The sequence below is a fragment of the Diabrotica virgifera genome, chromosome 4 (genome assembly GCF_917563875.1).
Source record: "Diabrotica virgifera virgifera chromosome 4, PGI_DIABVI_V3a".
In the NCBI taxonomy this organism is placed as follows: Eukaryota; Metazoa; Arthropoda; class Insecta; order Coleoptera; family Chrysomelidae; genus Diabrotica; species Diabrotica virgifera.
Window position 1 is genome coordinate 159,579,707 of NC_065446.1, and position 27,342 is coordinate 159,607,048.

The following is a 27,342-nucleotide window of genomic DNA, read 5'->3' on the forward strand; positions in this document are numbered from 1 at the left end:
ACGACGATAATGAGGATAAAGACGCTAATAGTGATAAAGACGCTTATCATGAGGAAGTGGGTAAAGACGTTACCGACGACGATAATAATTATGATGACGATATCGAAGATAAAAGGACGACGGATTTATATACGACGAATAGATCAAAATCAGACCAAATGACGAGAGGTAGATGGAATGATTAATTTGACTTAACTTTTAGAGACGTAGAAGACAGTATAAGAACTTTTGTCGGTAAAGACGACTATCCCGTAGGAAAATGGATCGCTGATGTTGGAGAAATTTCCAATCTGATGGGATGGAATGATTTGCAAATGTTAATTTTTACTAAACTCTTTATACAGTCAGAGAAAGGAGTGAATAGCTGGAAGGTCATGAAAAAAGACTGACAACAGAGTTTGAAAATAAAATATGTAGTGCCGAAATACATAAAATGCTGATGCATAGAAAGAAGAGACAAGGTGAAAGCGTACAGGACAGGAGTATATACCTACTAACGATGAGAGAAATCGCTAGTAGAGGGAACATTGAAAATGAAATAATAATGCAGTACATTATTGAAGGAATTATGGACGAACCTGCTAACAAAGTAATACTTTATGATGCACAAAAATTTTCAAAGAGAAGATTAAATTGTACTAATTAATTAAAAGGCAGACGACGCAAAAAAACATTTAAATCCGAGACGCATAAAAAGACGTAGACGAACAATGAAGCAAGACGAGATGAAAGAAGAGTGCCTCAAAGTTGGAATAAAAAGGAAGAAAAATGCTTCAATTGTGGAAATCAGGGACACAAATCGAAAGAATGTCCTGATAAAGTGAAGGGAGTCACAGTTTCAAATGCAATCAGTTTGGACAGATTTCTTCTCGATGCAATGACAAAGAAGATAAAGCGTCAACTTCTCGACATGTAAATGTTATTGACTTAGGGTATAAAAATTCAGTGACATTGAAGGTTGAAAAATTATCACTACGTGCATTATTGGACACAGGAAGCGACATCAGTTCAGTAAGAAAAGATATTTAAAAAAATATTTTATTGACGTGACTCTTAAACAAAACGTATTAATTGAAGTGGATTAGGAGGTTCATTTAATAAAATGGTGGAAATTCAAGGAGAGCATTTTAATATTTTATTTCATGTTATTCCAGAAGGAGCATAGACGTTGAAATTTTTCTCGGAAACTATAACTCTCGCAACTGACGTTTAGTAATATTTTTAATATTTTTCAATATTATTAATGTTTCTATTAGGTTGAAAACTTACTTTGCCTTTCAGTTGCCAGATGACGCCAGTCACCAACTCCATAAACGTCAGTTGCAATGCGGGGATAAGTTTTCGGAATTTTGTCACTTAGGGGAGAGAGCAGCAGACCTACGCCTCTTTGATGATTACTCCAAATAGAGTCGAAAATCGTCGATTTAGAGTACTGGTCTGCGCTCCCTGTTTTAAGTGAAAAATAAGACGATTTTGCCTTCGCATTGCAACTGAATAAAAATGGAATTTTTATTTTATTTTTACTTTGACTTTTATTTAGCAGATGTCGCTAGGCACCTACTACCATAACGTCAGATGAAATGCGAGGACTAGCTCACGGGAGATTTTCACTGGGGGTAGAGATAAGCAAACCTATACCTCTCACTCTAAATCGTCGATTTAGAGTGCTGGTTTGCGCTCTCTGTACTAAGTGAAAATTAAGACAGTTTTGCCTTCGCATTGCAACTGAAAAACAATGGTATACATTTTTAATTTTTAGCAATGCAAATAATCAAAACCGGTATAATTTGACTTGAACTTTCAAATGCGGTAAGCAGAATTGCTATTTTATTTTTAATCAAAAGTTATTTGGGTTCAAAAATTACAAATTTTCAATTTTTTGAAAGTTAACCACGTTTATCCCGAAAACTATACATCATCCTACGAAAAAATTTGTACGAACATTTTTTGCTTAGAAAGACCCAAAAAATACAAAAAAATGTTTTGTTTTGCGAATAATTCCTGTTATGTAATTCGTCAAGTTCTTTGTTTATAAAAATCTTATCGACATCCGGATCAACGTTACCCAAAAAATTCGTGTTCTACTGGTCAAAATACATAAAAAAACTTGGGTAAGTCCATCTGAATAAAGGATGCCGTTGTACCCTCCCTGGTGACAGGACTACATACCAAATTTGGAAAAGTGTCTGTAGATAATTTTTTTTATTAATACAACGGAGTAGGAAATAAACGAGTACCATCTAAAATTGTTGTTTATATACACTGCATGACTTATTTGAATTTAGTATAGTAGGTAAAGGCGCATTTTCACGGTTCGATTTTAATTGACCAACTTTAGCGGAACAACTAAAATCGGTCAAGTTTTTGTTCACACATTTCAAACAAAATTGAAGCAATTAGATTTAATAAAATGGCGCCAAGTATAGTTATACGTAAAAATATAAATATTATTAGTACTTTACTGATTCAGAAACTCACGAAAATTATATTAAGACCGATAAAGAACATAAAAAACGTCGTTTCTGTATACGAAATTGGATTAAAAGAAAAAATGAATGTGGTGTTTTAGTCCTGTCGCCAGGGGGGGTACAACGGCCTCCTTAATTCAGATGGACTTAACCAAGTTTTTTTTTTATATATTTTGACCCGCAAAATACGAATTTTTTGGGTAACAGTTGATCCGGATGTCGATAAGATTGTTATAGACAAGGAACTTGAGGAATTATATAACAGTGATTTCTCGCAAAACAAAACATCTTTTTGTATTTTTTGGGTCATTCTAGTCAAAAAATGCTCTGACAAGTTTTTTCGTAGGATGCATAGTTTTCGAGATAACCGCGGTTGAACTTTCAAAAAATCGAAAAATTGCAAGTTTTGAACCCGAATAACTTTTGATTAAAAAATAAAGTAGCAATTCTGCTTACCGCATTTGAGAGTTTAAGTCAAATTATATCGGTTTTGATTATTTGCATTGCTACAAATTTATTATCTTATTGTTAAACAAAGCTATAAAAACCTAGTGCGCGAGTGATGTTTTCAATGATTTCTCATTTAAAATCGAACGAGTAGGTAGAGTAGCTACAAGTGCAAGCGAGGCAATTTCTACGTAGCATGCGTTAAAACGCATGTATTAGGCACGGGAAACACTATGTGTTTATAGCTTTGTTTCCCAATAAAAAAATTAATTTTTAGCAATGCAAATAATCAAAACCGATATAATTTGACTTAAACTTTCAAATGCGGTAAGCAGAATTGCTACTTTATTTTTTAATCAAAAGTTATTCGGGTTCAAAAATTGCAATTTTTAGATTTTTTGAAAGTTCAACCGCTGTTATCTCGAAAACTATGCATTCTACGAAAAAACTTGTAGGAATATTTTTTGCTTAAAATGACCCAAGAAATACAAAAAGATGTTTTGTTTTGTGAGAAATCGCTGTTATGTAATTCCTCAAGTTCTTTGTCTATAACAATCTTATCGACATCCGGATCAACTGTTACCCAAAAAATTCGTATTCTACGGGTCAAAATATATAAAAAAAAAAACTTGGGTAAGTCCATCTGAATTAAGGAGACCGTTGTACCCCCCCTGACGACAGGACTATTTCAGAAACTCTGCTAAAAGACCTTGCTTTGGAAGATAGAGAAGGGTATAAAAATAGAAAAATAGAAAATCTTCGGTTTCGTTATGATTTAAATTTGTTTCCTGCCATCCCCCGATAGTACTATTTCTAGGTCTACCCATTGTCAAGGAGGCTCTGCAGAAGACAAATTTACACCAACACGTCCGTAGTTTCTCGGTATAAAATAAAACTATTTATACCGCAGTATGTTTAGAACGTCCTCTAACGGGGAATAAGTGAAATGAATGTCGACTCGATTCAAGTTCTCTGTTTATCCCAGGCATGACAATACCAAAAGGCACCGCTAGGAAAATATTCCAATTTGCGGTTCAGAGAACCTGTATGAATCGAGTCTTTGTACTCTAATACATAGTATGGCATTATTAATAGAAAATCTACGGTTTCGTTTTGATTTTCGGTTTCGACATTCATTTCATTTCAAGGATATAAAAATCTGAACGTAACACTCTCTGACCACTTTAAATGCATTTTGTTGATTTGAAGGATAGCTTTTTACGCAGACTGACGAGATAATAGTAATTAAAGTCGATCAACAAATGTTCATACACTTCAAACGTGATTCAACTTATCTGAAAAATGTCGATGACATATAACTTGAACGAAAAAGTTTGACTCGATCAATCTTTTGTCGAATCAACAAAAGTTGACCAATTAAAATTGAATCATTATGTTCTCACTTATCACAGCTATTCTTATTCGATTTTAGTTGATCCACTAAAGTTGATCAACTAAAATCGAACCTTAACTAGAATGCGCCTTAACTGTTACTGAACTAATTGATAGAAATAAGTTGTATTAAAAATGGTTCATTTAAGTGAAAAATATCGTATTGAAATATTAATGATAATCGGTTATGGTGATCGTGTTAGAACTCATGAAGAGGTGTATAATATTTTTTGTGTGTAAAAATCGTGTGTAATATTTTTTAATGATTTGCATCCTGAAAGAAATCCTATATCACGTTTAACCGGCACTAAAACATTGCAACGTTTTAATGCAACTGGTATGGTCAAAAATTTGCCAAAAACTGGAAGACCACGGACTGCAACGAACGAAGTGATTAACAAAATATTATCATCCGTATAAGATACAATTGGTTCAAGAATTGTCAGGTGATGATTTTGACCGACAACTGGAGTTTTGCGAACGATTGATGGACATTTGTAACGATGACGAACATTTTGCAAGTAATGTAGTGTTTTCCGATGAGGCAACTTTTTGCTTAAATGGAACAGTTAAGCGCCATAACTGTAGGTATTGGTCAAATGAGAATTTGACCAATATTGGATTATTGAAGCACATACCCAGCATCCACAAACGTTGAATGTTTGGATAAGAATTGTTCAAAATAGACTAATAGGCCCATTTTTCATTGACGGAAATTTGAATGGAGACAAGTATTTTTTTACTAAATACAGTGGAACCCCGATAAGTGGGCCCCCGATAACCCGGAACTCCGGCTAACCCGGACCGATTTTTATCAGACAAACATTTCAACAATAAAAATGTATTGCTGTTACAAAATCTCGTGAACCTAATTCATTCATTTGGTGACGTCAATATACGAACGAAACGATTGATGAATCCGACATTACTGAAAATATCAGGGTGCAGATGGGACCCTGTCGCGCAATTTGCAGCAAATAAAATAGTCGTATGTTTTTGGCTTCATTTTATTTCGGTTATACATACGCATTTTCAAGGTTCACGAGGTTTTGTACCAACTCTATGTAATATAATATTTGAGAGATAATGGAACCGGATACTATAATGGAACCGGAACTACATATACTATAGTAAAAATGACTCATGGTACACCACATTCATTGTCGAAAACAACAGGCACCTGTATTATCCTTTATTTTTTTGAAACTGTCTGTGTTAGCATTGTTTAGAAAAGACTATTAAAATTCTTTTTTTAACAATGGTCTTAGTCATCACTGTTATTAAATAACATAACATCAGAGACGGTATTGTGTGTAGTAAAGTCGTATTATTGTTCGCTTCCGTTTTGTAATCGTTCGTAAATTTATTCAGATTTTGTGTTTGCGTGTCTTTTGTCTATAAGGGCAACAAAACGTAAAAATGTTGTAGTGACAATGGAAAAGAAACTAGAAGCATTAAGTAGAATTGATAAAGGTGAATCTTGCAGCATTATATTATGGTGTCGGTACATCTACAGTATCGGATTGGAAGAAAAATAGAACTAAAATCGAAGAATTTTTTTTTTCAAAATGATAACAAAAGACAGTTTAATCGGTGCAAAGCTAATAAAGCTAAGAATGAGACTTTTGACGACGCTTTGTATGTGTGGTTTTGTGTGGAATGCGAACGTGGTTTACCAGTGTCTGTGTGACAATTATAACGGAGTTTATCTGTAAGCATACCATATTTTATTAATTTTTACCATTTTCTCCGGCTAACCCGGATTTTCGATAACCCGGATCGGCCGCGGTCCCAATTAATCCGAGTTAACGGGGTTCCACTGTAACTATTATATCTTCAGATTGAATAAGTAGGACATTTCGATAAATATATTTTGACAACTAATAAAATATGAACCAGACATAACTATATATAACATTACATAACAACTACTATAAATAGAGGAGAATACTATATTCTCCCACGCTATTTTGAACTTAAAAAAATACAACAGAATTAAAAACCTAAATCTAAAATCTTGACTTGAAAAGTCGAATCCGTTCAGATCTTCTTAACTGTGGAAGATCATTAAGTTCTTCAACAGCAGGTTCATTAATGGGTACCGCAGCAGGTTCATTAATGGGTACCGCAGCAGGTTCATTAATGGGTACCGCAACAGGTTCATTAATGGGTACCAGTTCATTATCAGGATGATCAGGTTCTATCATTGGATCTAAATTTTCGTTGATAGGATTTGGATGTAAATGGACTGGAGGTTGGATAGATGGCAGAAGATGCACGGGGGGCTCTTGATACTGTGGCTGATAATTAATTACTTCTGGTTCGTTTACAAAGGTTACATTCTTTTTAGGTACCATGGTTTTACGAATTTGGTCAATGTGACGTTTTAAACAATAGCCATCATCAAGTTGGACTTGGTAATGTAACAATCCATACTTTTTAACAATTGTGCTAAATTTCCAAAGTTCCTGGTTACCTTGGTAACACCGTACTTGTACTCTCCCCCCCCCCCCCACTTTTAATTGTCTTGCACCATTGGGTTGATTTTCTGATCTGCTAAGTTTTGATGGACGTAGTGCGTCGAGTTTGATTCTTAAACATCTGTTCAGGTACATTTCAGCTGGTGATTTTCCACAGGAAAGTGGTGTCGCTCTGTTTTTAAAAAGAATTTCTTGTACTTTCTTACTCATGGGTAAACGATCAGTAGACATAGCTTTTAGTCTCATTTTTAGGGTTTGAACGTTCCGTTCAGCTAAGCCGTTTGTAGCAGGATGACCAGGAGCAATAAACTTTTGAAAAATACCATGAGTTTTTGAAAAAATTTTAAATTGATCACTTACAAAAATTGTAGCGTTGTCTGACACCATAACTTGAGGATATCCGTGAGTAGAACATATCTCTAACAGAAGATCGATGGTTTTTTCTGATGTTGGCGCATCCCTAAGAACTTTGATTTCAGCCCGTCGTTATTTAGCGTCAACCACAACAAAAAAATAAAAACCTTGGAATGGACCCGCATAATCAATATGGATGCGGTCCCAATTTTCTGTTGGAGTATCCCAGTGGTGTAGTAAAGCTTTTGAAGGTGATTTTCGAATTTCAACGCAAGGTTGACATGACTTGACCATAATTTCAATGTCTTTGTCTATGTTTTTCCAATAGCAATACTTTCTTGCAAGTTGTTTCATCTTTGTAATGCCTATGTGAGTTCTGATAGGACCAGTCGTTGGAGTTGAGTTGGAATAACAATTCTCTGACCTTTAAAAAGGATCTCGTCTTCTAAAGTGAAATTATGTTCATTTTGATTTTGAGATTTTAAATCAGATTTAATTCTTGATAAAATGGGATCTTTGTCTGTGGCATCTTTGATATTTTGATAGGTTAAATCGTATGTTGAAATTTCTTTTATTGACTCATGACAGATTGATTTAATTTCTTCGTTGAGAATTTATTCTAAAGAAGATGAAGGTTGATTGATAGAAGCTCTAGAAAAACAGTCGACGTTAACATGATCAGAAGATTTTCTGTATTCGACTTCGCAATCAAATCCTGATAAAAATGATGCATATTGAAGTAGTCTAGCAGAAGTCATTGAAGGTAATTTTGAATTTTGATGAAAAATTCTCGTTATAGGGCTGTTATCAGTGATGAGTTTAAACTTACGCCCAAAAAGATACATGAAGAAGTGATTTACTGAAAACATAATTGCAAGTGCTTCTCTGTCTAACTGACTATAATTTTGTTCACATTTGGTAAGAGATCTTGAAGCAAATGCGATAGGCCTTTCGATTATATGGAATACTACGGGCAAACTTTGATTATATGGAATTAAAACTTAATCACTCGCAATTTCCTCTTTTAATTTGTTGAAAGCTGCTTCACATGAATTATTCCAAATAAATTTTGCTCTTTTCTGTAAAAGTTTCCTTAGAGGGTACTTTTTAGTTGAAGCATTAGGAATGAATCGGGTATAATACATTACCATACCAAGAAACCTTCGAACTCCATCCACATCTGTGGGTCGTGGCATGTCGAGAATAGCTTGAATCTTTTTTGGAGACTTTAAAATTTCGTTGTGCTTGATAAGATGACCAAGATATTCTGTACTGGTTTCGAAAAAAGCACACTTTTTGCGATTAAGGTGTAGATTGAACATTTTTAGTCGTTGAAGGCATGCGCCAAGATTTTGTCGACATTCTTGTTTACTGGATCCATGAACAATTAGGTCATCAAAGTATGAGTGAGTTTTTGATAGACCGGATAGAATTTGATCAATAATTCGATTGAACTCCGAAGGGGCAGTTTTAATTCCAAAAGACAGTCGATGCATTCGATATGTTCCTCGATGTGTTGATATAGTTTGGATAATACTGCTCTCTTCGTCTACTGCTAGATGAAGATATGCTTTGAACAGATCCAATCGACAAAAATATCGTGAATCTTTTAAGCTGTTCAATATATCTTCGATTTTTCTGATTGGATAGTTTGCGGACACAATTCTCTCATTAACACCAATTTTGTAATCTACACAAAGTCTCACACATCCATCAGCTTTTGGAATAACAACCAGTGGTGAACCCCAATCACTATGGATGACTTTCGATATAATTCCTTGAGCTTCTAAGTTGTCAAGTTCTTTCTCAACTTTCTCCCTAAGTGCATACGGTACATCTCGTTCTTTAAAATAGACTGGCTTGGCATTTTTACACAGTTGCAAATTTACTTTAAAATTTGATACAAGTCCAATTGATTCTTCAAATATGTCTGAATATTTTTGAACAAATTCTTCTTCATTAGCCGAAATATTTTTGATTTGTCTGATTCCTGTTGAGCTATCGATGTCTTGAAGGTTAATGTTTAAATATCTTATCCATACACGCCCTAATAAGGAGTCTAATTCATCAGGAACTACGTAAAATTCTTCTGTTGAAATTTTATTTTGATATTGTATTGATGTTTTTGCTTTCCCCAGGGGATAAAATACGTATTTTGTATATTATCTAAAGGCAATATCGGATTTTTGAAGTGGTAAATCAAGATCTACTTCTTTAAATTTTGATTCTGAGATGAGTGTAAATCCTGCTCCAGAATCAACTTCAAATGTTGCCGGTTTGTTTTTAATAAGGACTGTCACATAAAACTTTTGAGCATCCGTGTTAGATTGATTTTCATAAATATACGGTATACATAATTTTATTAATGCCAAAAGTATCCTCTGGTTCTGTTTCGCTGGTTGATGGTTGATATTCATTAATTAGATGATGGGTCGAGTTAGTTTTATCTTTGTTTGCTAAAAGCGTTGAAATACGGACTGAAATGACGTGACCATATTTTTTACAACCTTTGCACTGAAGTCGTTTAGGATTGATTTTACAGTTTTTAACAAGATGTTGCTGACCACATCGTAAACATCGATTTTCTATCCCCAATTCTTGAAAATTGATTCTTGATCTAGACTGGGAACGCTTCCTAATATATAACGCTGAATTTGGTCTTTGACTATATTGATTGATTTGGTTGATATTTAAAGAATTGTTACTTGATGAAAATTCTTTACTGTCGATAATTGAAGATTCTAAGATTGAAGACTTTTCTTCTAATTTTTCAAATGATTTTTCATTGGATTCCAGAAGACGTTCTCTAATTAAGTTATCTTTGATGTCTCGAATAAACTGAGCTCGTAAAAAATGTTCAGAAATGTTTGCCTGACATTCGCACGTAGAGATAAATTCGCATTCAAGAGTAGCTTGCTTTAGAGCAGTAGTATATTCGGAAATTGACTGATTTTCTTGTTGATATAAGGAAAGAAATTTATGCACAAGAATATTTTTCTTTGGATTCAGGCGATTATTAAGTTTCTTTACAATGGTCTTGTAATCAAAATCTCTAATTTTGTGAGGTGCAACTAAGGATGAAAGCATTGAAAAAGCAAATTTCTTGTCATCGAAAACGTGTTTGATTTTAAGGTAGTTTTCGAAACGTTCTATGTACATTGTGAATTTTTCTTTTTGTTCATTAAAATTTTCGAATAAAGGTATAAAATAATTAATAGTCGAATTTGAAGTACTTGCCAAACTTTTCTGCAGTTGATCTAAAATTTCCTGGTTTACCATCATAAATTGTTTGAATTGATCTGGATCCATGTTTAATATGTATTTTAAAAGTCTGATTATTCAATGATTTACCCCGTCGCCAATTTATTATATCTTCAGATTGAATAAGTAGGACATTTCGATAAATATATTTTGACAACTAATAAAATATGAACTGACATAACTATATATATATATATATATATATATATATATATATATATATATATATTGCATTTGCGTCCCTCGTGGCTTCTGTATAGTTTTGACTCTTCGTGACTTCCGATCAATATACAGCGTGTATATTAACAAGAATGATTCCATACAGTTAGCGCTCGCTTTGGCATCCGTTATACTGGCAACAATGTACTTATAATATCAAGTAAAATATTTAACCTTGGTCGTGTTTACGTGAGAATTTAGTTGAAGAACCCAGACAAATTCTATTTATAACTTTTGCCAACTAGGTGGTTTGCTCGGATATACGATAAAGATTTGCTGTAAATTCTTTGTTTTCGTTTTTATACTCTTAAATCAGGTTAGAAAAACATATTTCTTGGGTGTAGTTATGAATAATGTATTTTCTAGACTTTAAAATTTTCTATTTTATTTCGATGGAAGATTATGGATTTCGGAAGATTTCGATGGAATAAGTTATAATGTAATATACCTAATACCACTATATACCCTTGACAAATGTTTTTTTTTAGTTAATAATTGTTTGATGAGCCTTTCGATAGGTTAGGTCAGGTTTACCTTAAATTTTATTTTGATAAATAATCAGTATATTTTCTCTCTCTCTCTCTCTCTCTCTCTCTCTCTCTCTCTCTCTCTTTCTCTCTCCCTCTCTCTCTCTCTCTCCCTCTCCCTGTAATACCTTCCCTTATTATGAAGTATTGGGCGCTCTTGCGTTTCTTAGCCAAAAATCAAAGATGGCTGATTTGCAGGATTAGCGCATTCTTTTCTGTTTTATTCTTTCGAAATTTGCTATACAAGTATTTTCCATTGCTCTGTTTCTCGCTCTTTGTTTGACTTCTCTTCATCTCAACGCCAATTCTTTCATGATCTCTTGTAACAGTTCTTCTCCAGCTATTAATATTTAGATTTTGGTTAACTGTGATATATCGCCTGTGTTCCAGATTTTCCTTAAGAGGAAACAGTAGCGATCAACAGGTAGCGAAAATGCGTTCCAAGATTGCGGCTGTAATTTTGAATATTTTTTCGAAATATTTGGCACACGTATTCGTAATATAATAAAGAATGGCGGTACAGAGCCCAATTTGAAAAATATATTAATATGTAGAAATTACTCTGTAATTAAATACAATATTAAAAAAACGAGCCTGTACTGCCATTAAGAAGAACAAAAAAATACACTTCCTTCAAATAAACTTCTTTATCCGATGCCTAAATTTTGTGTAATTTTGGAACTACTAAAATTTTTTATTTCATTAGTAGTTCCAAAATGACACAAAATCTAGGCATCGGAAAAAAAGTTTATTTGAAGAAAGTGTATTTTTTTGTTCTTCTTAATGGCGGTACAGGCTCGTTTTTTTAATATTGTATTTAATTACAGAGTAATTTCCACATATTAATATATTTTTCAAATTGGGCTCTGTACCGCTATTCTTTATTATATTACGAATACGTGTGCCAAATATCTCGAAAAAATATTCAAAATTAGAGCCGCAATCTTGGAACGCGTTTTGGCTACTTGTTGATCGCTACTGTATCACCTTAATGCATTATATGATTATATAATGAGTGCATATTGTGCCTTTACTATCCTTTTTTCTACAACTGCTCTACTAGCGCCTTTTTTCCATGATCGATCCCAGATATGTAAAGTTATCTACATACCTCCTGTATTTGTCTTCCTTTTATTTTAATTTTAGTTTCTTGGTTGCTGTTTTTTTTTAAGTTTGGTTTTTTTTTGTCTTTATCTTTAGGCCCATTATCTTGGGAGTATTTTGCAAGCTTGTCGATCTTATTTTGCTTATGGCTGCTATGTTCGATTAGGGGACAAATGTCATCTGCGAACTACAAATCGTCCAACTAGTTATGCAATTTCCATCTAATACCTGTTTTATTATCGCTTATTTTCTGCATGATTCAGTCCGCTTTTATTATAAATATTGTCGGGGATAGCACACATTTTTGTTTAACTCCGCTTTGTATAGCTATATCTACTACCATTTTTCCCGCATGTTCTAGTCTGGCTCTATATTTCCTGTAAAATAGTCTGATTAAGTTGATTTATTTTATCGGTAGTCCATATAGTTTTAGAATCTTCCACATTTGTTCTCTGTTTATACCATCGAAGGCCTTTTCAAAGTCAAAGTGAAAGTAAACATGTTTATATTTTTTTGCCATTCACCAGCTTGTTCCAAGATAATTATAGAGTACAAGAGATACAGAGGTACAGGGACAAGATACGAGGTAGGTACAGATATAATACAAATGTGGTCGATAGTGGAGCGTTTTGCGCGAAAACCTTCTTGGTTGTTTCTTAGTCTTAGTTTCTTGTCTATTTCTGGCTTCAGTCTATTCAATATGATATTTGACATTATTTTGAATGTGGCACTTAGCAGTGTTATTTCTCGCCAATTCTCGCATTTATTTAAATCGCCCTTTTTTGGTATCTTAATGGTTAAACCCACGTTCCATTTCTGTGGGAGCTCCTGGTCGGCCCATATCTTGTTAAAGAATTTGTGTAACATTTGTACTAATTCGTTTGCGTCCGCCTTTATTAAATCTATCGGTAGTTTGTCGCTTTCAGCGGCTTTGCCATTTTTTTAGTTGATTCAGTGTGTTTTGTATTTCTTCTTTGGTAATTTCAACTGTTCTAATGTTTATTTCCTGTATTACATTATCTCCGTCTATAGGTGGTGTTTGGAATATATTTCCTCGCAGGGTTCTTTTCATCTTTGTATTATTTTATGTTCTGATTTAATTATATTATTTCCTTGTTTATCTTTGATTTGTTTATTACTGTTTAGTGTTTTCCCTGTCAAATTTCGGATGATATTGTACTGTATTTGATGGTCGTTTTCTTGCGCAACTTTTTCTGACATTTTTACCATATGATTTACGTAGTATCTTTTGTCTTTTCTGGCTTGTTTTTAACCGCTATATTTTTCTTTGTATTTCCTTTCTACTACTTTTCCTTAAAATAAGGTTTTTGTCACGACACTTGACCAGCCAGGTAGCAAATGGTTCTTTTAGAGTTATACCTATTACATTATAAATACAACAATGCCCGTCACAGTTCGGACGAGAGTTTTAATTATTAACAAATAAGGGTCAAATATGACAATTTTTTCGTTTAAATGGCTACAGGTAAAAATAACGTAATTAAATATCTTATTTAGATTATTCATCTTTTAGTAGATAAGCAAAGGTTTAAAATGGAAGTTTTTGAGTTTTGTTCTGATTATTTGTTACTTCGGAAATTGCAAAATAAAACTAAATTTCGAAAATAAAGAAATTGCTATAACTTTTGCAAAAATGAACTTAAGACTTTGATATTGCATGAAATGTTGAGTCAAACAGTCCACATAATGCATAAAAAAATGCAAGACGATTTGTCAATTAGTTTAAATTGCATTCGATTTGTTTATCACAAAGAACTTTTTTGCAATGTTGTTGTTCAGAAAATAATAATGATACAGCAATTCTGTGGAAACCACAAAAAAGAAGAATACTTACATTTTCAACTTATTTAAAAAATCAATAAGAAGTCATTTTTACCATTCTGAAAACATTTTACGAAAGTAGAATCATTTTTGGCTTATAAACAATTTGAATAACCATATTAACATATTGACTAAATCTGCGTTGGGATTTGAAAAGCTGATATTTTGACACGAATTTAAAAAAATAAACTTTTCGCCTAGGTTAATTACGAGCAAATTAAGCCACTTTTATTACTTATTTAATTTACAGTTACTTCTATATACATAAAAGTCTCCTGTAACAGTGTTAGTTATCATATTCCTCCGAAACGGCTTGGCAGATTTTTATGAAATTTTACACATATATTCTGTAGGATTGAAAATAGATTGTAATCTATTATTTATACCCATAAGTTATAAGGGGGTTACCTTCTGCCACTTTTTTATTGTTTTAGAAAAAATTGTCTACCTTAATTTTATAGTATGTACCATTAAAAATATATATACAACCCTTAATTTTCACCCTTCTATCACCAAGACCCTATTTTTTAATAGCCATCTATTTATTTACATCTATAAAATTCTCCTGTCGTAATGTTAGTTGCCATAATCCTCCGATACCGCTTGAACGATTTTTATGAAATTATATATGTATACTCGAAGGTCTTAGAATCATAATTATCGGCCCCATAACATTTTGTATTGTTAGGTAGGTATATGTGTACATAACATACTCTACAAGACTACAAGAAATATATATAAATTTTAAAAAAATAATGATCAAAATCCATCAACTATCTCTGGAGATATAAAGAGCAACATATCTTTGAAAAATAAATTTCATTTTTTGAGTGCACGGATTTTAATAATTCCCCTCCACCGACCACGAGTCGATTTCGTTAGGGCGTTATTTTTAAAGATATATTAACCACTCTGTTCAAGTTTACTCAAACTTTTACATATAAACTATATACATACCTTGAACTTCAAACTAGCGCTAGTTAGCTTTCTTAATAAAAAAAAGTGGCTAATTTTGACCGTAATTAACCAAGGTGAATGTTTTTTTAACATTTATGTAAAAGTACACATCGAAAACAATGTGATAACTACATGGGTATTTCCTGTACACCAACAATCAGCAAAATATACGGAAGGATCTTAAAAAACCGAATAGAGACGAATACAAGAAAATGGAAGCAGAAGAACAAGCAGGATTTAGAGCCGGAAGATCTACAATTGATCACCTTTTTGCAATCGCACAAGTCATGGAAAAGGAAACAGCGATTAACCAAGAGATTCATTTCGTATATTATATTGATCTGAAAAAGGTATACGACAGTGTACCTTCGGTAAAGTTATGGAAGGCAATGGAGAATACAAATATAAACATAGAAATGTGAAAAGTGAAAATTACCCCTAACTGTAAAAAATTATAAAACAACAATTTTAACTTTAATATTGTCAACATTTGGTTTTTATTAGGTACATAATGATTGTTTTATGCTTTAAGATATACTATCATAATATTTCAACCCTTAAAACCACCCTTGTTGAAGCTATATATAAAAAAATTACTTATCCTAAAACAATCATTTCGGCTTGCATCGATTTACATAAAAATTTGGGATTAGGATCATATCACCCTGTACTTCATATTCTATATCATGCTTAAGGGCGTTGATTATTTTAGGGGTGTAATCTACCCCTTATTGACAAAAATATATAAAAACATTGTAAATTTTAATATGGGTAAAATTTGGTTTTGATTGGTTAAATAATGATTGTTTTATACTTTAGGATAAAATATCATATTTCAACCCTTAAAAACCACCCTTAATAACATCACAATTTTTATAAGTAGATAGTTTAATAGATCTATACAGAAAAAAAGTAGAATTAAAGAATTACAAAAACATTTATTTACAAAAAAATACGAATTTACAAATATGTACAAATACAAATAGTTTTTTAGTCATCTTCCAGTATATCAACCGGTTCTGTGGTATTATACATACATTGAAAATTATCCATAAGCAGCCTATTCGATATTTAAAAAAAATCGTTTTCTAAACATGGCTCCTTCATTTTTGACGATAAAAAGTTTTTTCAAAAATAATTCTGTAGGATTTTTGAAGAGTTCTAAGACCGTGAAAACTAAATTCTGTAAGATCCCTTAGTTTTTAATTGGGGTGAGTTTAAAAGACTCGAATAAGGGGGTGTCTGCTCGTAAATAGAGGTTTCAAATAGCCATAGTCTCTCGCTATCTGTTCACTGTAATGAAAATCCATGCACAAGAGAATTTTACTTATTAAATAATAAGCTACAATTTAATAGTCCATAATTTTTTCATATCTCCAGTATTTTCGGAGATATTTTGAAGTAAAAGGTGACATAGGAAATTGCAAAAAATCAATTTTTCTAAAATTAGGCCTTTTAAATAGGTCAAACTTATTGGGTGTATTGATAATACGAATATAAAGGGAATTACAGAAAGGTGAAGACCAATTTTTAATCAGTAGGGTAGTTAGGGGGTTTTTTTCACTGATTTTTTCATAGAGAAACGTGGTTAAAATATAATAAAAAATTCCCGTCCCCGAGATGGGGTGGCAACCACCCCAAGCTTTTAGCGTACAGCGGCATGATATAGAAAATGATCCTTGGACTATTCCCTACCCTCTGTGAAAATTTCAAGTAAATCCATGCTGGACGAAAAAATTGCGAGCCAAAATGCTTCATTTTCTCGACTATAGAAGAAGGAGAAACAATCAGTAAATGTAACGAATATAAATACCTGGGTATGAAAATCACGAATGATGGAACACTGGACGGAGCCATTAAAGAACGAAATACTCAGGGCAGGAAAGCAATTAGGCTCCTAAACTCAGTACTCTGGGACAAGCAGATAAACAACCAAAACAAGAAAAAATCTATAACGCCGTAGTGAAAAGCATTATAACATACAGCTGCGAAGTATGGCATATCAAGGAAAAATCAAAACAAATGTTAGATGCCACTGAAATGGATTTTTGGTGAAGAGCTGCAGGAAGATCAAGAAGAGAACATGTCACCAATGAACGGATACGAGAAATAATGAAGGTCACACATACAATAAATGACGAAATCAACGAAATAAACTACGATGGTTGGGTCACGTACAAAGAATGCATGAAGATAGAATCACAAAACAAGTGCAAAACTAGAAACCGCAAGGTAGAAGAAGAAGAGGTAGACCGAGAAAAAGTTGGCAGGCAGGAATAAACAAAGCCATGGATGAAAGAGGTCTGTAAGTAGATCAATGTGCGGACAGAGAGGAATGGCGAACGGCGAACGGGTATCGGAAGACGGAGAAGGTTATAAACCGATAATACAATAATAATGTAAAAGTACCAGCTTTTTAAATCCTAAAGTCTAGGGATGGTGCATGGCGGTTGTTGAACAAAAAACCGGGTTTCGGTTATACCGTTTTTTTTTACTTACGGTTTAACCTGGCGGTTATAACCGGTCAAATAACCGGTTGTTCCAAAAACCGGTTTTCGTTTTTTTAATCAAAAGCAAATAGGTTATAATGTTACATTTATATTGCACTTTAGTTTGCTCAATTTTCCTCCCGAAAAATTTCCCAACCAATTCAACCTATAAAAATTTTCCTAGGCGCTCTCAAATTACCCTAAAAATGGGCGAAAGTACCCCAATCTCTGATTCGTCGCTCGTTGTAGACGGCTTCGGCGTATAGTGCGTTGTCAATAATTGGGATATTCTCAAAAATGATGATCCTACCCGATCTACCGAATGTCCCTTAGATCTATCAAGTTTAGAAAAATATCCAAATGACTTATATTTTACTTAAAAATAAATTCGATAAACCAATTCATTATTTACTTCTCTATTGCCATCAAAAAATTTCAGTAGGTTATATTTTTTAATACGTTTGTAATACCTACCTTTTATTTCCTAATATTTAAAAATTACATATTGGAGATTCCTAATCGTATTTCGGTATTCACATTTCATACAAGACTCTCAAGTCTCAAGTACTCAAGTATAAACAATTTTTAGATGATGGTTGGAATATCGATTTCAAGCAGATCACTTACTTTTTTACGTAACTATATTATCATCTAAAACTAAATAACTATTCCCAAAATTGTTTCATAAAAGCTGTTGTGACAATTTCGTCCAGTTCTCTATTAGTAAATAAAAGTTGAATTATGGTTGTTTGGGTTAATTACTTATTACTTCGCATATTATTTATAATACATATGATTGAGATCGAAGATAGATAGAAATTTCTTCATTTTTCTCTAAATAAATTTTTTTTCCACAGGTAACTTATTCGGTTTTTCACCGGTTATTACTTTAAAAAGAAAAAACCTGTTATATCCGGGACAAAAAAAAACGGTAAAACCGATTATTTCGAATTAAAAAACCGGTTTTAGGTTATAACCGGTAGGTTTTTCCCATCCCTAAATCGATTAATTTAGTTTGCAGTCAATACTAACAAAGTTATTCAAATTGTTTATAAGCCAAAAATGACTCTACTTTACTAAAATATTTTCGGAATGATAAAAATGACTTTTTATTATTTTTTTAAAAACTTTGAAAACATAAGTATTTTTTTTCATGCGGTTTTCACATAGCAAATTTTTTATTTTTGAAATTTAAGTTTTATTTTGCAACTTCCGAAGCAACAAATAATTGTACCAAAATTCAAAAACTGACATTTTTGACCCTTATTTGCTAATAACTAAAATTATCGTCCGAATTGTAACGGACATTTTTATATTTATAATGTAATAGGTATATAGTATCCAAAAAATCCATTTGCAACCTGGCCGGTCAAGTGTTCCGAACGTATATTTTTGCCTTATTTCCCTGGAGTACAATGTGTCTCCGGTTATCCATTTCTTTTCTCTTTTTTTTCATCCCTATAATTTCGTTTGCAGTTTTTGCATAATATCCTTGAAGTTCTTCCATATTTCTTCCACTGTTTCCTCATGTTGGGACACTGCTGTTCGGTTTAATTTCAATCTTTTTGTGAATTAGATTCTTGTGTTTATTTTCCGGTTTTTGTCTTTGGCTAATTTCATCTTTATTTTGACCCTTACTTCAAAGACGCATGTCTTTGATATGTTTAATTGCAGACCAAATATTTGATTTTCGTTTTCAACCAGTCGTGTAAGATCAATCAGCTCTGATTGACTATTTGCAAGAAGGGCTGTGTCATCTGCGAAACGTAGGTTGTCTATTTTATGATTATTTATTGAGATGACTTTTTCCCATCCTTCAAGTGCTCTTCTCATAATATGCTCTTCATATATGTTGAATAATCGTGGAGATAGTATACATCCCTGTCTGACACCCTGTTCTGGATGAAATTCCTTTGAAAGTGTGTCAAGCACTTTAACTGATCCAATAGTGTGTTCGTATAGTTCAGTTATAAGCGAAATAAGGTGTTGGGGTACGCCTACTTCTTTTAGTATTTGCCATAAGTGTCTCCACTTGACCCTGTCGAACGCCTTACGATAATCTATAAAGCATATGTACAGTGGAATATTAAATTCCCTATATTTTTCGATTATCTGTCTTATATTCAACAGGTGTTCTCGAGTACCTCTACCTTTGGTAAATCCAGTTTGCTCTTGTGGAATTTCTCTTTGAAGGAATGTTTTTAGTCTCTCATTGATTATATTTAGTATTATTTTACTGGCATGTGATATAAGAGAAATAGTTCTATAATTGTCGCATTTATGGAAGCTGCCTTTTTTATGAATTATTGTTATTGTAGATTTTGTCCAGTCTTCAGGCCATTGTTTAGAATGCCATATTTGGTTACAGAGTAGATGAAGTAATTTTACGCCAGTTTCTTCTGTGGCTTTGAGTATTTCTGCTGTTATCATATCTGGACCTGGTGCTTTATTATATTTAAGCTTAATGATCACTAGCCTTACTTTATTTTCAAGTATATCAGGTTCTCCTTCTACTTCATCAAAGATTTGGTTAACAGGTTCTTGGGGTTAATCATCTTTATATAGGTACCTGCAATACGATCTCCATGTCTCTGCTATATCTTCTCTGATTGTTCTCAGAGTTCCAGTGTTGTCTTCAATGGCCCAAGTTCTGGCTTTGAAGTATCTTGTTAAGTAGCGTATTTTTCTAAATAGATCTCTCGGCTGATTATTCTGACCATGTCTCTCAATTTCTTTGCATATACTTTGATAGTACAGTTTTTTATCTGCCTTGCATCTTCGCTTTACTTTTTTATTGAGGTTTCTTAAACTAGCTTTTTTCCTTTCACTATGCATACCACTTTGACAAAGATTTCTTCTATTCTCAATGATTTGAAAGGTTCCATCTGTTATCCAGTGTTTCCGTTTCACAGGATTAGGTGTTGTTACACAATGTTTAAAAGTCTCCCATATTTCTTGTGATGTTCCGTTACGAATAGAGGGCATTATTTTATGTAATTACTTCTTGGAGAAGTTCGTCCTGCGTTTTTAGTTCTATCTAATGATCTATCTGATTATATCTATTATACAGGTGGTGACATTATAATTGATATATTGTAGTATGAGAATAGAAAAATTATATTATTAAAAATATTGTAATAAATAATTATATCTATAAGCCAGGTTCCTATAGCCTCTGCTACTTCTCGCATTTCGACCGCTATCTTTTTCTGTCCATCCATTTGTCTTCTTTGATGGCTTTATCTCTCATGATGTACTGTACATCTTCTTCCCAGGTAACTGAAGGCCTTCCCCTTGTTCTTCTTTGTTGTGGTATGTAATTTAAAGCTTTCTTTGGCCATCTATCTTCATTCATTCGTTTGACGTGACCATACCACACTAGTTGTCTCGTTTCAATTCTATCTACACTGGAATATACAGTTTTTGTCCTCCTTCCTGATGCGATCTTTTATATACCACACGCTCTCCTTAGATAATCTATTTCTACTACCTACTTCTATTCTCTTTCTATCTTTTTTTGTGATCTGCCAAACTTCTGCTCCATAAGTCATAATAGGCTCTACCAAGGTACGATAGATTGTCGTTTTTTGTCTTATCTCTTTAGACCATAGTAGAGAGCTTAGAATGTTTACCGCTATTTTGCCCTGCTGTGTTCTGTTTTCGATGTCTCTTTTGCCTTCTTTAGATAATATAGATTCGAGACATTTATATTCTTTAAATGTATTTGTTGTTCTAATTTCTAAATCTGGATCTCCTAATAAAGAATTAAGAATTAAATTCTAACACTTCTATAATATGTTACAATTGAGCAATTAGACTACCAGTTTCGGCAACTGGTTATGATAAATTCATCAATTTTAATGAACATACTTCTTAATTGTTTTTATTCTTGCAGTAAAAAAATACACTGTTAATTATACAAAGAGAATATCATTAATCTGTCACAACAATAATTGTTTTAACATACTACAATAATCATTTATAAAAATATCCGAAGTCTAAATACCAACATTTGAGGTGGCAACAGCGTAGTAGAAGCCATGAGGACATTAACTGAAATATACGGATTCCGCGACAACCTTAAAATGAATAAATATATATTTGGACGTCATCAAAACCGTTAAAGTGATTTTAGATATACAGCAAGCGAACGTGGCGCGCCTGACGGCAACTGCCTTAAGTAATGTGTATATTATTATACAGCTAACGAGTCTGAGGACATCCGGCCAATATTTTGTTCAAGCATTGTAGGAAGTGGTACCTTTCACCTGCGATAAATTTTAGAGAAAATCCTCGTGGCAACCGTATATCGGAGTCCACGAAGACCTGGACGCCACGAGAGACTACAGTTTAACATGGGGGGACGTCATGAGATGCTAAAAATAAATATATATATATATATATATATATATATATATATATATATATATATATATATATATATAACATTACATAACAACTACTATAGAGGAGGATACTATAATAACCAAATTATTCCTCCACTTCAACAGAATGACCAGTTACCACAAAATTTTTGGTTTCAACAAGATGGAGCGCCTCCAAACTATGATCGATGGGTTTGGGTGGGTTTGGGATTTTTGGAGGTGAATTTTCCAAATCGATGGATTGGACATAGAAGATTCATAGAGTGGCCCGCTCGTTCTCCGGACCTCAACCCGTAAGATTTTTTCTTTTCGTCTTTGGGATTATCTAAAATCACGTGTTTACGTTGGGCGACCAACATGCTTGCAGGAGTTGAGACAAATAATAATTGATGAATGTGAACTAATACGTGGAGAAATCTTGCAGAGAGTGGCTCACGAATTTATTTATACAAGTTCTTTTAAAATCTGCAAAAATATACAGGGTGTCCCGTTTAAAGTAAATAAGTTAAGGGGATTTCCGGTGAAACCGGAAGTGGAGTAGTAACAAAAAATATGGCATCATATGCCTTTTGTGCCACTGTACTTGCATGCAAAGTTTCATTGTTCTTTTCGTTTCAAAGATATTTGCTTGGTTCCACACTTTATCCCAACTCTGTATCTACGTAAACCAATAAACTTATACTTACAACAGTTATAATGCTTTATATTAATACTAACCTGAAAATACTGTAAAAAGTACGTCCAAAGCGGAAAGTCCCGTTTCTGGTACTAGGAATGTATCACAAAATGTAGTATAAATAACGAACAATAGAGCACACTGGCTGATTGTATTCAAAGGCAACGTTTGGATTTTCAATTTAGTGTGTTTCTTTAAAACTTGACCAATCGTCAAAGGTAAAAGCACTGTTACTGCAAGCTGAAATACAGTATCTAAAAGGGGAACTATTGTTGTTGAACCCAACTACAAATAAAAAAATATATATCAGTATATTTTCAGATTTCTATGCTATAAAGTAGGTAACCGAGAAACTCGTGACTTAAAGGTGTAAAAGGTACCACTTAAAATGTTTAAGGTTTATTTCAGTAAAAGCAAAGGTATGCTGAATTCGCTCAGCCGAGACACAACTGTCTAGTGACGTTGGTAATTTCTTTTTTGGGAAGTTAAGTTGCTAGACGTGACTGGAAAGTACTATACAACCAAACATTCCTGCTCAAAGCCAATATTATTAATAGTAAACAGACATAAATAAAATAAACGTTACGCCAATCAATAATTATTTATTTACACCATTATAATGTATTGATAACAAATGAGAAAATTATTTATTGTTCAAAATGAAAATATTTTGTAGAAATAAATTCCACAAAATTTAATGGGTTTAGTACACACTCCCACTATTTCCAATAATTCTTCTTTTTTTAATGAAATATTAAGTTGATTTGAGCAGTTAAAGTGTGAGATAGGAAGTTTTGTGCTGTATATTTCTAATTCCGAATGTGTCAAAATGAATCTCGGTTGAGCGAATTCAGTATAGTGTAAATACAAATAGCTTGGATTTCTCTATGGACAATATCATTAAAACAGATAAAGAACTATTCAAGATAGAAACACTAGTATTTTGTATACTTTGAGGAGATACTACTGGGATAATACCGTGTCGCGACATTGTCCCAGGGGCGTCACGTATTCATGCGACCGAGTCGAGGCAGCGTCGTGCGCATTCTGACATACATCATCGCGGGGCGGCGAAAAAAAGACCTAAACTTGCATGGCGAGCTGCCCGATATTTTATTATTCTAACGTTTAGAGGAGGTCCGCAGCAGTGTAAATATAAAATCGCGCGTGAATTCCGTCGTTGCTATATCCGCCATTTTGATTTTAAAGAAAAACTAAGATGTCAATTTTTGCTCAATATCTCCACCAGATTCAACTTTTCGACAAAAATGGTAAAGACTGAAATTATTGCAAATGCGATATCTTACAATTTTTTGTGCGGTCAATATTTTTCGAGTTAAGGGGGAAAATAGTGGAAGGGAGGGGGGGAAGCATATGAATTATCTTTTAATCGTTTAATATGTGCTACAATCAACGCTTAAGAACATTTAAGAACCTACGTTTATGACAAGCATAACGAGACACAAGTGAATAAAGAACTCTGGAACTGAATTCAGTTGTGAGTTTAAATTTACACATCTATTGACCTCCCCTAAAGATTAGAATTAAAAAATTTCAAGGTCAAATGCTATTCCGACTGGACTATTTGAGTTGTTTAATTATGCACGCGGAGTTTGGATATTGACTATGGATATAGTCCCCAGTACACCGTCCTTTTTTTGAAAATGATTACAAAAGTCTTAACAATGGTTTTAATTCCCTCGTTTAAGCGAGTCTACCACTTTCTGAAAATGTTCAGAGTACAGGTTGGACGCGTTTCCGCATGCACAACACCTAAACCTGTAGCTCTATCGCGGTTATGTTTTGTTACTGCAAAACTATAATTTTTAATTTTAATCAAAAGATTATATTTATGTTAAAATAAAATAAATTATTTTTGTCGGACTCGACGATCGCTCCCTCTTTTTTGGACCGCAAGATGTCACTCTTTTACAGTACAGTTTTGTTATTACAAAAATTCTTGATTTTAAATTGAACGTACAGTGGAACCTCGATAAGTCGGCCCCCGATAACCCGAAAGTCTGGCTAACCCGGACCGATTTTCATCAGACAAACATTTCAAAAATAAAAATGTATGCATTATGTTAAAACATTTTATCTGTAGCCGCTTTTGGAATGTCTTAAAAATACCGAATTTCATTGATAAAATGCGCATATCCCACCGATCTTCGCTTCGACCATAATATAATATTTGAGAGATAATGGGTATTTGTCTAATTTGAACTATACGATAGTAAAAGTGACTCATGGCACACGGCGGCGGTGGCAGAGCGACGTTCATTACCTCGGGCTACCGGAAACAACAGACACCTGTTATTCCTTTATTTATTTCCAACTGTCTTAGCATTGTTTAAAAAAGACTAAAAGACTATTTAAAAAAATATTTTTTAAACAATGGTCTTTTAAACAATGAAAGAGCCACTGTTCTTAGATAACATAACATCGTTCCGATGGCAGACGAAATTGACACAACCGAAATTGATTGAGTTTTTTTACCTAATGAGAAATGAACAATATTCTATATTGTCTATACTATACTCTATACAACTATAGGTAAGTTAGATGTGTACTGTGCATATATAATTCATGTATTTCAATTATAACGGACTTTATTTAGTATACCGTAAGTATACAGTAAGTATACCTTATTTTATTAATTTTTACCATACTCTCCGGCTAACCCGGATTTTCGATAACCCGGATCTGCCGCGGTCCCGATTAATCCGAGTTATCGAGGTTCCACTGTACTTATAATTATTATTACAAAAGATTGTCGATCTCTGATCCGACAAAGGACACCGCAGAAACCTTATGGGAAATGGCTCTCTTTCAAATGCTCTGAAACTTTGGGTTCTGGTAGTCCTTGATGTGTAGAACAAAAGACTCAATGGGCGCGTAGCTCCAAAAAATCATGGTTTTAAGATATAGGCCTATGAAGTTATAGCAGAGAACAATAACCACAGAGAAACGACACGCCTTTGATCTTTCGTGGCTAAGCCGACAACAACACTTAAAGCAACCAGAACGACCATCGAAGCAATAGTCAGTGGGCATATCACACAATATAAATTCGTAAATAAAATTAAACATTTATCGTTCATTTATATTGACTTTCAATAAATATAAAATATCTCACCGAGAAAAAAGTTGCGTACAGGGCCGGCTTTTGTTGGCATTCTTTATAATAATGGAATTATTTTTGATTTACAAAAGGTTGCAAATATATCGCACAATGCAAAGTAATGGTGAAAATCATATGGATTGGAACCATAAATGAAAATACCTTTTTGTTTATCCTGATTTTGGCATTGAAAGACCAATAATAAAATATATCTATTTATTACGGTAGGTGTGACATTCACTGCTTGTTTTTGGCTTGGGCTGATACAAGATATAATTTGTTCGTCGAGGTATTTCCTAATAAATTATATTTTTTAATATAGGTTATCGAAAAAAAACACAGCCATTGTAACGGCCATGGAAATGTCACAAACTCTGAAAGTTCCAATTCTCTTTGGGTGACAAATGTTCGTGATCGATAACAAGAAACTTTATGTTGAAATTGAATGTCAATATTGTTCTTGTCTTGGAAACGTACATTTTTCCTTTAAAGTCGAATATCGGAGCAAACGAATAAAAACCCAAGAAGTACTGTAAGAGTATATTTCTATAAATATAAATATGCAACAATCTAAACAATAATCAAAAAAGTCTTATACGAATCGTTACAATTACACCGATTTGTAACATTACATACACTACATACATTCAGTATCATTGTAAATCCAAGATGTCCACCGCTATAAAATGGCGGATTACATATTTTTTCACAACTACTTCAAAATGGGTATCAAATGAAAGGGCTTGACTATTAATAAAGAGTTCATTATAGAAAATCCAAAAGGGCCGCTAAAAAAAAACAGAGTTTGATTCGTACAGCCGGTATACAATGAAAATTTACCTGTTTAGCAATAATATGATTACAGCGGTATTGTTTAAGAATCAAGCTACAACATATTAAGAAATCACTTAAATCGGCCAACAGGTTTAGGAAATACGAGATATCAAAAATGACCAAATTTTTAAATGGGCTGATTTCTATGCACGCAAGTTTATTTCTCCCTCGCTTTTTTGCGGCACTCCCCATCGGCTCGTGCCAACAAACTTCTGCGCTCGTGAGAAATATGTGTTGTTTCTCACTTGTTAATCTCACTTAAATAATAGTAATAATAATAGTTTTAATATTTTAAATAGCTCTAAGCAGTACAAATATTGCCGAACGTCAAGAACCTAAAGCTTGTCACGCACGGGGACCTATACTATAATATTCGGTGATAAGTGCGCTAATACCAGAAAAAATAACGCAAAAAACGGAAAACATAATACGTTGTGCAATATAAAAGACAAGACTACAATCGATGTATCCACCTTTGTACCTTTGCATCCACAAAAGACATGTTAAACTACAAAATCGTCTATTTTCTTTGTTTCTAAAGATATCAGGTACATTCAAAAAACAAAATGTTAACAAAACATATGACTACAATACGATTTAGATGTATACTCCGATCGATATATTTAATCTTTGTTATATTTAACGAATTAAAAGTTGACAATATTTTTGTATACTGCACTGCAGAAGATAGATAAGTATTTAATTTTTTCATAATTTAATGTAAGTTTGTTAATTTGCAACCGTGTTTTTGCAATTTTGAAGTCTTGTTCTGCTATAATTTTAAGA

General features: G+C 33.2%; 1 protein-coding gene across 2 annotated transcripts in view; it reads right to left on the reverse strand.

The window, feature by feature from the left end:
- LOC126883194 (sodium/bile acid cotransporter 7-B-like) overlaps window positions 1-27,342 on the reverse strand; it is a 71,630-nt gene that overhangs the window by 20,691 nt on the left and 23,597 nt on the right. For both annotated transcript variants that reach the window (XM_050648442.1, XM_050648440.1), the window contains exon 4: window positions 22,643-22,886. In XM_050648442.1, coding sequence (XP_050504399.1) covers window positions 22,643-22,886 — 244 coding nt within the window. The remainder of the gene's footprint in view (window positions 1-22,642; window positions 22,887-27,342) is intronic.